Source organism: Tetrahymena thermophila (assembly GCF_000189635.1).
Source record: "Tetrahymena thermophila SB210 genomic scaffold scf_8254811, whole genome shotgun sequence".
NCBI lineage: Eukaryota > Ciliophora > Oligohymenophorea > Hymenostomatida > Tetrahymenidae > Tetrahymena > Tetrahymena thermophila.
The window spans coordinates 1,368,051-1,380,618 of record NW_002476567.1 but is presented as its reverse complement, the minus strand read 5'-3'; the positions used below and the strand labels follow the sequence as shown (position 1 = coordinate 1,380,618).

The window sequence follows — 12,568 nt, the reverse complement described above, 5'->3', positions numbered from 1 at the left end:
AATTTAAAATATATATAAGCATAAATTAACAAAATAAAATAGAGAATAAATTACATTAATTAATTGAGTATAAATAAGATGATTTAGTAAATATTATTATTTAAACAAAAATCTTTTCTTCAAACATTAAAATTAATATTTTTTTTTCTTTGGAAATTAAAAAATTCAAATAAAGAGATTTAGATATATTAAACTACTATAATATTTAATCTTACATTATCAAACTAAAAGAAAACAAACATTTTATTTATTTTATAACTTAAAAATATCTAATAAGCACGAAATAAATATAATAGTTTGAATCAATAAACAAACCACTGTTATAGTTTTATAATTTGAATAAAAATGTTAAAATAAATAGTATATAAATGAATCAATATAAATAGTAGAATATTAATGAATTAATTAACAAAATATATATTTGGAATATATAACATAGCTAGCTTGTTTGTTTATGTAATTATTACTATTGATAGTTAAATGTTTAAATTAAAGTTTTCCTTTTTTTGGATTCATTAAATTCTAAATTTTAGTTAGATAATTCTTTAACTGTTTCATCTTCTTCCACCACCAGTTCTTTGTCTAGCCCAGTCAGCACTTAAAATAGATGCACCATAATCGATTCCATCAATTTCGTCAATAAGATTTTCAGCGTTGTTTCTATCGTAAAAAGTAATGAAGGCTTTAGCCATAAGTTCTTTAGTTTTTTTATTTTTAGGGAATCTAACTTAGTATTTATTAAGGTGAGAGTTCTTGCCACAGAATTCTTCCAAGAATTGTCTGAAGTTCTTTTCTTCCTCTACAATATTTATAAATTATAATTTTAAATATAAACAAACGATGATATAAATATCTTTAAAATTAGCAACATTTTAATATTAATATATAAAGCATAAATTGATTTAAGATATTTTCAAGTAATTCAATTTTAAATGAATTTAAACAAATTAATTGCTTTTATTAAAAACTATTTTTTATGAATGATAAAACTATTTTTTATATGATTCATCATAAATATTAAATTGACTAACTAACTAACTAACTAACTAAAAAAACATACCTTGAATCTTTTCTTCAGTTTTAGCATTGTAGAAACTAAGAATGTTAGTGATTTCTACAGTGTATTCTTCACTATCATGTTCAAACTTAATTTAATCAAGAGTTTTGGGTTAAGATTTTTTAGATTTATCAGTAACTTCAATAAAGTCATTATTTTAAGGAGCTGAACCTCCATTATTTTTAGTATCTTTAGAGTTTTAAGCTTATTCCAATTTTTATTGATCTTTTTTCATCTTAACTGATTGAGTATTGATTTTGGACAACTTATTAACTATATCAATTTCACCCTTATCAGCATTAAGTTGAGTTTCAATATTTACTTCTGCACAAGCAGTATAATCTCCCTATTTGTGTTTTCCAATAGGAACATCGCTAACATCACCGAATTTTTTCATATTCTTTCTTGCAATGGCAGCTTTTTTAATTGGGAAAATTCTCTTCTCTACTTTAACAGTTTCTCTTATTTTTTGATTAGGATTTGCTCCATCTTTTTCACGGATATAGGTTTTAACTTCTGTTCTTGATTGAGCTTTTTAAACTTCGTCCTTATCAATTAAATCAATCCAATTTTGCTTTCCTTGAGGTGCAGTGCTATCTGTCATTTCTATTATAAATCTGTATTAATTAATATCTTTAATTATTTTTTTGTGCTTTTTATCTTTTATTTTTTGTTTTTCTTACTTTTAACTTTTTGATTGATCAATTTTATATGAATTAAAGCCTAATAAAAACAAGGTTATGTGAAAAATGATTCAAATATTATAAGAATGAATATTGATTGTTATTTAAAGAAAATATAAATTATATAAATTTGTCTATTATTAATATATGCAAGCAAAAACTGTATTAAATTAATTTCTGATTGTATTTTATTGTTTTAGAATTTCATGTTTGTTTTTAAAGTTATTATTAATTTAACTTAATTTTTATCTAGAATGAAAATCTTTTTATAAAAATACATTTTATGTAAAAAAAAATATTCAAGGCAGTCAGTAAAACAAGCAAGATTTATGTGTAAAATCATTTAAATATTATAAAAATGAAAATTGTTATTTAAAGAAAAAATAAATTATATAAATTTGTCTATTAAACGCAAGCAAAAACTGTATTAAATTTCTGATTGTATTTTATTAGAATTTCATTTTTTTAAATGTTATTGTTAATTTAATTAAATTTTGTTTTGAATTAAAATCATCACATTCATCTTTTTAAAAAATATATTTTATGCAAAAAGTATTCAAGACAGTAAGTAAGTCCTCTTTAATCTAAATGTAGAATTTCAATTATATTTTAATACAAAAATTAAATCTTCAAACAAATTCATAAAAAAACTTTCAAATATTGCCAGTCTTAAAATAATAATTTTAGATATTTAAAACTCTGCTTATATTTTAATGATATATATATAAATTAATTTGGTTTAATAATATTTTTATAAACCTTTTAGATATACTTTAAATAAAAAAATGAATAAACACAAGTAGCTTGCTTGTATTTGTTTAAGCATTTTAGTAACTATTAAAGGTAAATTTAATTTTTAAAAATACTAATTTATTAATTATATTTATATACATAGATTTAATTGATTTTTATTATTATTATTATTATTATATTAGCTTAGTTTATCTTGTTTTAATTATTTATTTATTTATCTTCTTATTCTTTTAGCTTTATTTTATTAATTTATATCTATTTAAGTAAGAAGTATGTGGTTGTTTAAGTATGATGTATGCATGTATTTATGCATTTGTATGAGGAAGAGAGATAATTTCTCTCTCTTTCTTTCTTTTTATTATTAAAATCAAAATTTTATATACATTTCCATGTTTCCACTTAATGCTAAACAAAAACCATCTAGTGATAAATCAATAGATTTTATTATACCGTCTTTTTCGAATATTTCTTCTTCTAAATATTTATTAGCCTCATCTAAAACATCAAATGCCTTAAGTTTATTACTTTCTGTACCACAAAAAATAAATCTACCACTGTTACTGAAACAGATTGAATATACACCATCAAAATTCTTTTAGTCTTAAAACACAGAAACAATTTCAATCATTCTTAAATCAAATAAACGAATGCATGAATCATCACTGCCTGTGGCGAAGGTTGTTGACTCTCTAAAAGGCATAAACTTTACTGCATTAACTGCACTTTCATGTCCTTTTATTATATAATTACAAATTTTATTTAAAATAGCAATTACTTTTATTTAATTACCTCTAAATGTATGCTATACGGGATTTTTAACTCTGATGTCCCAAATCTTAGCTGTCAAGTCACTAGAACCAGACAAAAATATGTTAGGATCATTTTCAAATACGCTTAGGCATAAAACTTCACTTGTATGAACTTAATTCATTTACAAATGTCTTGATGGCTGGTTTAAATCCCACAAAGAAACCTAAGAATCTGTAGAACCTGCAATTAAATATTACTAACTTAAAAATTAAACTGTTTGAATAGCACCTGTATGACCTAAAAGTTATGCTTTATGCTTTTTACCTTCTGGATCTACACCTTTTTTATTTTCTATTAAAAAATGTTTTAACAATAATAACCTAAGCTGAATTCCTTAATTGAACTGAAAATGATAGAGAATATATTCATAAACTATTCAAATAAACTTGTTAATTGTATATTGTTAGGATTTATAAAATTTACCTTTGTTTATTTCAAAGATAAGAATTTTATTGTCTAATGTTCCTATTGCAGTAATCTTTCCTTCCTATCTTTCTACATCTGCTGATGTCAACCAAGTAGAGTTTGAAGCTTTAATTGAGTCTATAACTTTATTTTTATTTGGCACCCAAACGTTCATTAAACCTGATGAATCAATAGCTATAAGTTGATCAGAATACTTCTTATTTTTATTCCAACACACAGTGTTTATTTTATCTTTATGTGGATAATCTGTTGAATCTAATTTTTTTTTTATTCCATGCCCTTGAAGGTTACTGAGCTTGATTTTCTATTAATATATGCTTGGTTCGTAGAGTAGATTGTTAGTCTTTTCAGCCTAATTTGAAGGTCTAGTATCTGCATGGCTAGCTAGTGTTTTATTTGTTTTCGATGACATTTTATTAGCTATTTGATAGAATAAAATTATATAAACTTAACAGATTTATTTATTATCACTAATATAGTTTGTATACTTACTATTGATTCCTTTCTTAAACAGAAAAATTTACTAATATATATATAGTAGCACAGTAGTGAATATTGAATAATTTTAATGACTATAAATTAATCAATCAATCAAGCTATCAAAATTATAATAAAAAAAACTCAAAATATTTCTTTAACGTAATCATAAATTTTTATCTTGAAAATGATCTAATTTTTATTTTTATTACATAAACTAAATGAAAAATAAAAATGCAAATAGAAATATAAATATAAATAAACAAATTTACTAATTTTAATTAATTAAAATAAGTTTTTAAAAATTAAATTATTAAGGCAATATGCTGCTGATATAATAGCCGTTTAATATAACTTTAATTTATATTTTAAATTAGTTAAAAAAAATATTTTTATATTCAGCTTATTTTGTTTATTAAGGCTTTTGTTAACTTAAAACTTTTTTAAGTTAAGGATTTAGATATTTATATATAAATAAATATAGTACCCTAGGCTACTGCCTTTTTCAAGGCTACATACAGGAATAATAATAATATATTATATTATTATATAAAAACTTTTTAATAAATCCATTATCTGTTTTGTTAAGCAATTAAAATAAGTTAAGGTGTTTAATCATAAATTTTTATTATATTTAAATATGTTGACTTAACTTAGAAAACACTTGGTATAAATACACAAATTATGAATTTTATATAAATAAATAAATAAGAAGATTTAATAGCTTATTTAGATCTTTTTTGTATAATTTAAGTAAAATTAAAATAAATAGTATTATGAAAGAATAAATTTATATAAAAACCTTAATAAGTTTAATAATATTGATTTTTAAATACAAAAACAACTGTTTTTATTATGATAAGTTTATAAAAATAATTAAAATGATAGATACTCTGATGTTTAAATTATAACCATTTATTTATGCAGCTTTTATCAAAAGAATAGAAAAAAATAAATATTTAATTTGTCATTATTTTAGTATTTGCTTAAGATTATAAGGATAATGAATGACTTTGTATTTAATTTAAAAGATCATTTAAATTTTTAATTAATCCTAAATAAAAATACTTTGAAAATAGGATTTCTAGAATATGTTGAATCTTTCAAGACTAATTTATTCTGTTGACTTGCAAATTTAACTTTGAAGAAATTTTGATTCATAAATATATTTTTGTTCTTCTAGAACGAATTTTCTAAAAAAGGGAGATAACAAAAATTGAATAATAAAGATATGTTCGTTGACGCTTAATTTTAGTAATTAAATTAATAAATCCCCAAATTTAAAAAGAAATACTACCATACAATTAATTAAAGTAAGTAGTATTTGTAAAATAAAATAAAAATTGTCAAATAGAAGTTTCTTTAATGGTATTTAGAAAGTTATACAAACAAAATAAGCCTGACATGCAGGCAAGCAATGTTTATTAATAATTAAAATTTTAATTGTTTTAATTTTAAATTTTGATGCAAATGATTTCATTTATCTCAACTTTTTTCTTTTATAATGCCAATAATAAAATTAAAAGATTCATCTCCAAAATATGATATATTCCAATTATATGTGTTTTGAATGTTTCTTTTAAATTTAAGTAAACACACTATCAATAAAATCAAACAAATTTATTCTTTTCTTTGGTTGATTATGAAAAGATAAAGAGAAATCGATTGTTTATTTGATAAAAAATTAATAAATAAATAAAGCATAAAACAATAGTTGTAAAGTAAAAGAGTTAAAAAGCATTTATTTGTATTTTAGCAAAAATGAAGAGAATTGAAGCAGTTAACAATCAAATCAAAGAAAGAGAAAGCAAAAACAAGAATTATCAAGAATAGGTAAAAAATTCAAAAGCTATGAGCATGACATTATTTAGTTATTTTAGCAATTAAATATGTTTGGTAGAGAGTGCAGTAAGTAACTCAAATCAAGCACATTATTTTTATAGGCAAGGCATTTTATAAGGAGAACTATTTAAAAATAATTTTTTAGCACTTCTTTAATGAGTTTTCTTCATAAACACCTTGTTTATTTTAAAAATATTGCTAAATAATCCCAAATTTAAAAGATAGTTTCTAAATGATTACTTCAAAGCTTCATAACTTTAATTTAATATTATTTATTTAAATGAATAAAGAGACCTCTTGTTAAGTCTGATTGGTTTAAGAATCAAGGTTGGGGTTATAAGGATACTGATTTCGTATTAGGAGCTGATGGAGTTGTTTACTTATCTGGTAGCAGATATCAATTTTCAGGTGAAAAAATGCCCAAGTTCAAAGAATGGGCTGAGAATGTTATTGGCATAGATCTTAACAAGCAAACCCCAGCACAAAACGAAGTTCCCATTGATCCTGCTATTATCAATGAAGCTTTTATTGAAGCTATCAGAGGAAAAGTTAATGAAGCTACTAACGATAAGACTTAAAGAATCCACCACTCTCATGGTCATACTTTATAAGAAATATTTGCCTTACGTCACGGCAAGCTTGATCGTTACATTGATCTCGTTGTTTATATTTCAAGCCACGAACAAGCTGAAACTTTAGTAAAAGCTGCTAATGAACACAACGTAGTTTTGATTCCTTATGGTGGTGGTACTAATGTTACCTAAGCTCTTCTTCCTTTGAAGTCTGAAACAAGAATGATTGTTTCAGTAGATATGAGCAGAATGAACCACATTAGATGGGTTGATAAGAAAAATTTCACAGCTTGCGTTGAAGCCGGTATTATGGGATAAGATCTCGAAAGAGAACTCTAAAGATATGGAGTTTGCTGCGGTCACGAACCTGTAATAAAAAATAATTATCTATCTAATTTAAAATAAAAAGTTACAAGTTAAATTTATCTAAAAGTCTAAAAATCAAATCATTTTATAATTTTGAATTAATGTAGAGTTAATAAAATAAAGTAAATAAACAAATAAACAAATTAAATTAAATTAGAAAAATAACCACGAATTATCTCTAAAACTTAACAATTTTAAGACAAAATTAGATAATAAATAAATAAATTAATATAAAAGGAATTCATAATTTCAAAATATTTAAATGATTTGATCAATTAATTTAGTTAAATTAAACAACAAAATAAATGAATAATTAATTAATTAATTAAGCAATAAATTTAATTTTTGAATAAAAAATAATTTTATATTTTTTAATTTTTAAAGGATTCTCATGAATTCTCTACTTTAGGTGGTTGGATTTCTACAAGAGCTTCTGGTATGAAGAAAAATAAATATGGTAACATCGATGATATTATTCTTAATGTTAAGATTGTTACTCCTGCTGGTACTTTTACCAAGAGCTAAAATGTTCCTAGAATGAGCAGTGGACCTAACTTGAACGAATTTGTTCTCGGTTCTGAAGGTACTTTCGGTATTATCACTGAAGCTGTCATTAAAGTTAAACCTGTTCCTAAAAATGTAATTTATGATTCTATTATTTTCCACGATTTCGAAAGTGGTACTGAATTTATGTACGAAGTAGCTATATCTAAGCAATGGCCTGCTTCTTGCAGATTAGTCGACAACGAATAATTCAAATTCGGTATGGCTCTTAAGACAGAAGCTAAGAGCAAAACATAAGAGTTAGTTGATAAGGCTAAAAAGTACTTTGTTACTGAAGTTCTTAAATTCGAACCAGAAAGAATGTGTCTTTGCACTATCGTTTATGAAGGTACTGATGCTGAAGTCACCACTCAATAAAAAGTAGTTGGAGCTCTTTACAAGAAGTATAAGGGATTCAGAGCAGGTACATATAATTTAGACTTTAAATCAATTTTATTAAAATCAAAATTATTTATTGCATTTTAGGTGCTGAAAATGGTTAAAGAGGTTATTTCTTGACTTACGTTATTGCTTATTTGAGAGATTTCGCTTTCTAATACGGCTTCATTGCTGAATCATTTGAAACTTCTGTTTAATGGAAGAATGTTTCTCTTCTTTGCAAGAATGTTGGAAAGAGAATTGTTGATGAATGCAAAAACCAAGGCGTAGTTAGAGAACCTTTCGTTTCTATGAGAGTAACCCAAGTTTATGACACAGGTGCTGCTGTTTATATCTACTTTGGTTTCCTTTACCACGGTTTGAAGGACCCTGTTCAATCTTACACTGATATTGAAAATGCTGCCAGAGATGAAATCATGAGATGCGGTGGTTGCATTTCCCATCATCATGTAATAAATTTTAACTTTGCATTTGACTAAAAAATAAATAAATAAACAATTTTGTATCAACATAAAATTAACATTTTTCTAATCAAATTCCTCAAACAATAAATTAAAAATTCATTAATTAATTTATTAATAGGGTGTTGGTAAACTCAGAAAATAATTTATGAGAGATTCAGTCGGTGATATGGGTATTAAAATGATCAAGGCTGTTAAAGACTAATTGGATCCTAAGAACGTTTTTGCTAATGGCAACTTAGTTTGATAAATTTATTTAAATAAAAGAAATTATATACAACTTTCAATATTAACAAATACATTTGTCTGAAGATACTGTTGGAATAAAAGCCACAACACAAAATTAATTTTCATTCTAATATATACTATATATATTTTTTTTATATGTATGTGTGTATGTATGCTTGAATTAATTGGCTAGTTGATTTTTTAATTAATTAATTCCTTTTTATTGATAGAATATTGATTATATTTTTTGTTATTTTCAGAACAGATTGTTTGAATATTTTTATATTTCTAAATATTGATTGATATATATAGAGAGTAGATATTAAAACTAGTTATTATATTTTGCTTAAAATATCATTTTATGTCTCAAAATTGTTTTATATTGATGTGTTAAAGTTAATAAACTCCAGACAAGTTTAAAGCTAGCATTAATTATACTTGTTTTTAAATTGTGTATAAATGACTTTTTGGTTTTTGGCAAACAAAAAAGCTTCTTAAATTATGTGGAAAAAATTTTAGAATCTTTTTTTATGTTATAGAGAAAAATTATTTAAAAATTAGTTAATATTATCTTCTTTAATTCTGAAATTTCCTATTAGAACCCACTATATATCCAGTTTATAAATAAAAATTTTATAATTATTATCTAATTTATACTTTAAGTAATCAAAGTAGACTTAGTTATAACAAAAAAAAAGAAGTAAAGTGTTAAACACAAATAGAAAAAGAAATGTTGAGAACATCCCCTTAGAAATAGAACTATGAGTGCTGGAACTGTTCTGATATTATTGAAGGAAGAGACCCAGAAAAACTAATGAACGACTCTTATGGACATCATATATTGAGCAAAGACCCTAACGAAGAGGAGTGTCAGCACCATAGCTTTGAATAGGATTAAAGAATAACTGAAAACAAAAGAGGATCTGAAATAATCTCTACATATCCATCAATTAACCAACCTCTAAGCGAAGAAGAAGAAAAATATTTACATTCCCACATGTGTCATTTTACCAGAGAATAATACCTCCGCTCTATTATTAAAGATTTCTATGATTGACCAAGCTGAGTGAGTTTGTGATAAATTATTCCTCCAGCAAAAAATAATATATAAGCTTCAATAAATTTGAGGTTAATACTTCTCCTTATCTGAATTATAATAAATTAATATAATAATAATAATAATAATAATTAATTAATTACCTCGCTATAAAAAAAACAAATGCAAACAAAATTAGATCTATAAGAATAAAGATTAATCTTAATATTATAGTTACATACATTTTTTGCACTTAGTTTTTATTATTTTATCATGTTGAATGTCGAGATAATATTTTATTCTAAAAATCTATAATTTCCATTTATTTCTTCATGAAAAATATATAATTAATTGTAAATTAATTTTTAAGTAATTTCTTTATTAATTTATTTGTAAGATAAATCTTAAAAATTATGATTGATACATTTATAATAATATAATTCAAAATAATTAAAATTTATATTTTAATATATATTTAGGGCATCAAATATTCATTATTTGAAAACTTTAAATAGAAAATGAAGTTATTTCCATTTTTTTGTATGTATAAAATAACCTCATTTTTTTATTTTAAATACAAAAATAATAAATTTTTGCATAAAATTTAAATTATTATTATTAATTTCATTAATTTCTAAGATTTAAATTTTTAAATATAAAATATTTAAAGAATATTTTTTAAAATAAATTTATTTTAGATAAAATAAAATTTATTTGATTTATCATTTTTTGTTTAATTGATAACAATACTGATTATATTGAAGCGGTGATTGGGTAAGACGATAATCCCTATTCATGTAAAAGAAGATAAATTCAATAGTTAAAATAAGAAATTGTATGTGTATCAATCAGCTTTGAGACCTCTAAAATGAATGATTGATCAATGGATTAATCAATCAATCAGTCAAATTAATCAAAAATAAAAGTCATATAAATTTTGATAAAAAATAAATAATTATTAAAATAATTAGAAAGCAAAAGATATCTGCTTCAATTAATCTATCAAGCAAATACTAATATTATTGTACTTAAGATATATTTTAAGGTAATTAGCCAAGAATCAAAAATGCAATACATGAAATTAGAACCCTTTAACCCTGTGGTTAAGAAAGAAGTCAGCAACACCATTATGTAAAGAATAGTTTTATCTGATTAGATTTATTTAAATTGCCAAATTCTAGTGAAAAAAATATATTTTAGTAAGATTCTTAGTTAGAATAGCCATTTTTCATCAGGAAGAATATAAATAAATAAAAAAATTTAAGGAAAGAAGATATTTTAGGAATATTTAAAATAAATGAAAAGAAAAAAAAATCTAATTTACTTTTTGTATGAAAAAGAAATTCACTTGGTGGTGTATTTACTTGCCCTGACTATGATGATACTAGATACTGTATTCAATATAATGAAGAAAATAATACATTATACTTTAGCTTCAAGATTCCCAACTTCAATGATATTTATAAGATCTCTGGAGATTACTTGATGAAGAAATTCTATAAAGGTAACAATTAATAAAAGTCATCTAAATATATTCATTTGTTAAAATATATATATTTTTAATTTGTTAGAATACACACTTGAAAAAGTTCCAGCTGCAGGTTTTGACATGACAATTTCAAGATCATTAGACATAATAAAAGAAATACCAAGTATCAATTAGCAAGTTAAAAAGTGATGCTTAAAATTATATTTATATAAATAAAGAGATTAAAAATCCTACTCCTGAAGATGAAGAAAATAAAAAAAAGATTAAGGAAGAAAATAAAAAGAATATTGAAAATATAAGCAACGAACTTGCCAAATTCCGTGTTAATTTCTTATCATGCCCCTTCCAACATGCTTTTGACTAAGTTAGAGAAGGAAAGCAACCTAAATTTACATATTCAACAAGATAAGGAGATAGAGTATGGTGCTTGGGTGATGGTATATAATTAATTAGCTTTAATGTTTTTATCATAATTAATTTAAAAATTTATAATAAAAGCTGAATAAATCACATTATTTTTTGGTTTGAGCTTTTAAGATATAGTCGATAGAAATATCGCTAAGCTTATGCTTGATGTAAATTTCTAATTTTTTTTAGCAGATGTGTTTAAATTAGAACTTATAATTTTATATAGGAATTTGTTGATATCAAAAAACATATAAAAAATCCTCCTAGTATTACCAGAACAATGGAAGATTAAAAATTCGTATATCCTTAAAATCTTATCGATGCATTCCCTGAATTAAAAAATATCAAGGAAGTTTTCTTAAATGGTCTTATGCAATTCAGTAAAATAAAAAGTTAAGATATTTTTCTTTTTAAAGATTTTTAATTTGTAACAGCCTTCTTCAAGAAGCAACATCTCAATGGTGACACAGACGAAGTTTGCAACTTTTTGGGAACTTTCAGGTAAATTTTAATTAATATTGATTTTTTTCATTATTTACTAATAAAAATTTTAAAAAGATAATATCTCCACTATCATATTTCAGCTTCTAAGAGCTATTTGCACATTAGATTACTTAAAAACATAAACACAAACTTAACAAATCTTTAACGTACCAAATTCGAATAAGAAGAAGAAAGAAATTATCGTTCTCAAAGAGATGAATTGCTTTCTAATAAAACTTAAGAAGATACTAAAAAAAATATTCTCATCAAATAATGAAAGCTTTGACATGTAGAATCGCGCCAATAATTTATATGATGAAAAATTGTTTTTTATTTTATGAAATTAATTTTTTATTTCTAATTTAATTTGTATTAAAATTAATGTGTGTTTTTGATCAGAATTATAACTAAAATAATAACTAAGTATTAAATCTATTTAACTTTATATCATTTTTTAACAAAATAATTATTTATTTTGATATTTAATTAATAAAAACTGAAATTGAAATAATTTATTTATTTAATAATTAATTAA

At 23.0% G+C, this 12,568-nt stretch overlaps 5 protein-coding genes across 5 annotated transcripts; 3 read left to right on the top strand and 2 right to left on the bottom strand. All coding sequences in view use genetic code 6, as the record gives it.

Moving 5' to 3' along the window:
* Positions 1 to 554: 554 nt before the first annotated feature.
* On the bottom strand, positions 555 to 1,661 carry TTHERM_00053780 (hypothetical protein; the record flags this gene model as incomplete). Its single annotated transcript, XM_001007507.1, has 2 exons — positions 555 to 799; positions 1,061 to 1,661. 2 exons carry the CDS (start codon positions 1,659 to 1,661, stop codon positions 555 to 557), a joined length of 846 nt encoding a protein of 281 aa, XP_001007507.1.
* A 1,199-nt stretch (positions 1,662 to 2,860) lies between these two features.
* Positions 2,861 to 4,141, bottom strand: TTHERM_00053790 (WD domain, G-beta repeat protein; the record flags this gene model as incomplete). The annotated part of the gene is made up of 3 exons (XM_001007508.3): positions 2,861 to 3,225; positions 3,283 to 3,594; positions 3,727 to 4,141. The coding sequence occupies 3 exons, from the start codon at positions 4,139 to 4,141 to the stop codon at positions 2,861 to 2,863; spliced, it is 1,092 nt and encodes a 363-aa protein (XP_001007508.1).
* A 1,826-nt stretch (positions 4,142 to 5,967) lies between these two features.
* TTHERM_00053800 (peroxisomal alkyldihydroxyacetonephosphate synthase) lies at positions 5,968 to 8,636 on the top strand (the record flags this gene model as incomplete). The annotated part of the gene is made up of 5 exons (XM_001007509.3): positions 5,968 to 6,039; positions 6,339 to 6,989; positions 7,371 to 7,953; positions 8,016 to 8,377; positions 8,511 to 8,636. 5 exons carry the CDS (start codon positions 5,968 to 5,970, stop codon positions 8,634 to 8,636), a joined length of 1,794 nt encoding a protein of 597 aa, XP_001007509.2.
* Positions 8,637 to 9,347: 711 nt separating this feature from the next.
* TTHERM_00053810 (hypothetical protein) lies at positions 9,348 to 9,674 on the top strand (the record flags this gene model as incomplete). Its single annotated transcript, XM_001007510.3, has 1 exon — positions 9,348 to 9,674. The coding sequence occupies one exon, from the start codon at positions 9,348 to 9,350 to the stop codon at positions 9,672 to 9,674; it is 327 nt and encodes a 108-aa protein (XP_001007510.1).
* Positions 9,675 to 10,719: 1,045 nt separating this feature from the next.
* TTHERM_00053820 (Arp2/3 complex 34 kDa subunit) lies at positions 10,720 to 12,310 on the top strand (the record flags this gene model as incomplete). Its single annotated transcript, XM_001007511.2, has 8 exons — positions 10,720 to 10,784; positions 10,994 to 11,157; positions 11,225 to 11,305; positions 11,361 to 11,579; positions 11,641 to 11,717; positions 11,777 to 11,930; positions 11,985 to 12,051; positions 12,109 to 12,310. 8 exons carry the CDS (start codon positions 10,720 to 10,722, stop codon positions 12,308 to 12,310), a joined length of 1,029 nt encoding a protein of 342 aa, XP_001007511.2.
* Between the last annotated feature and the right edge of the window lie 258 nt (positions 12,311 to 12,568).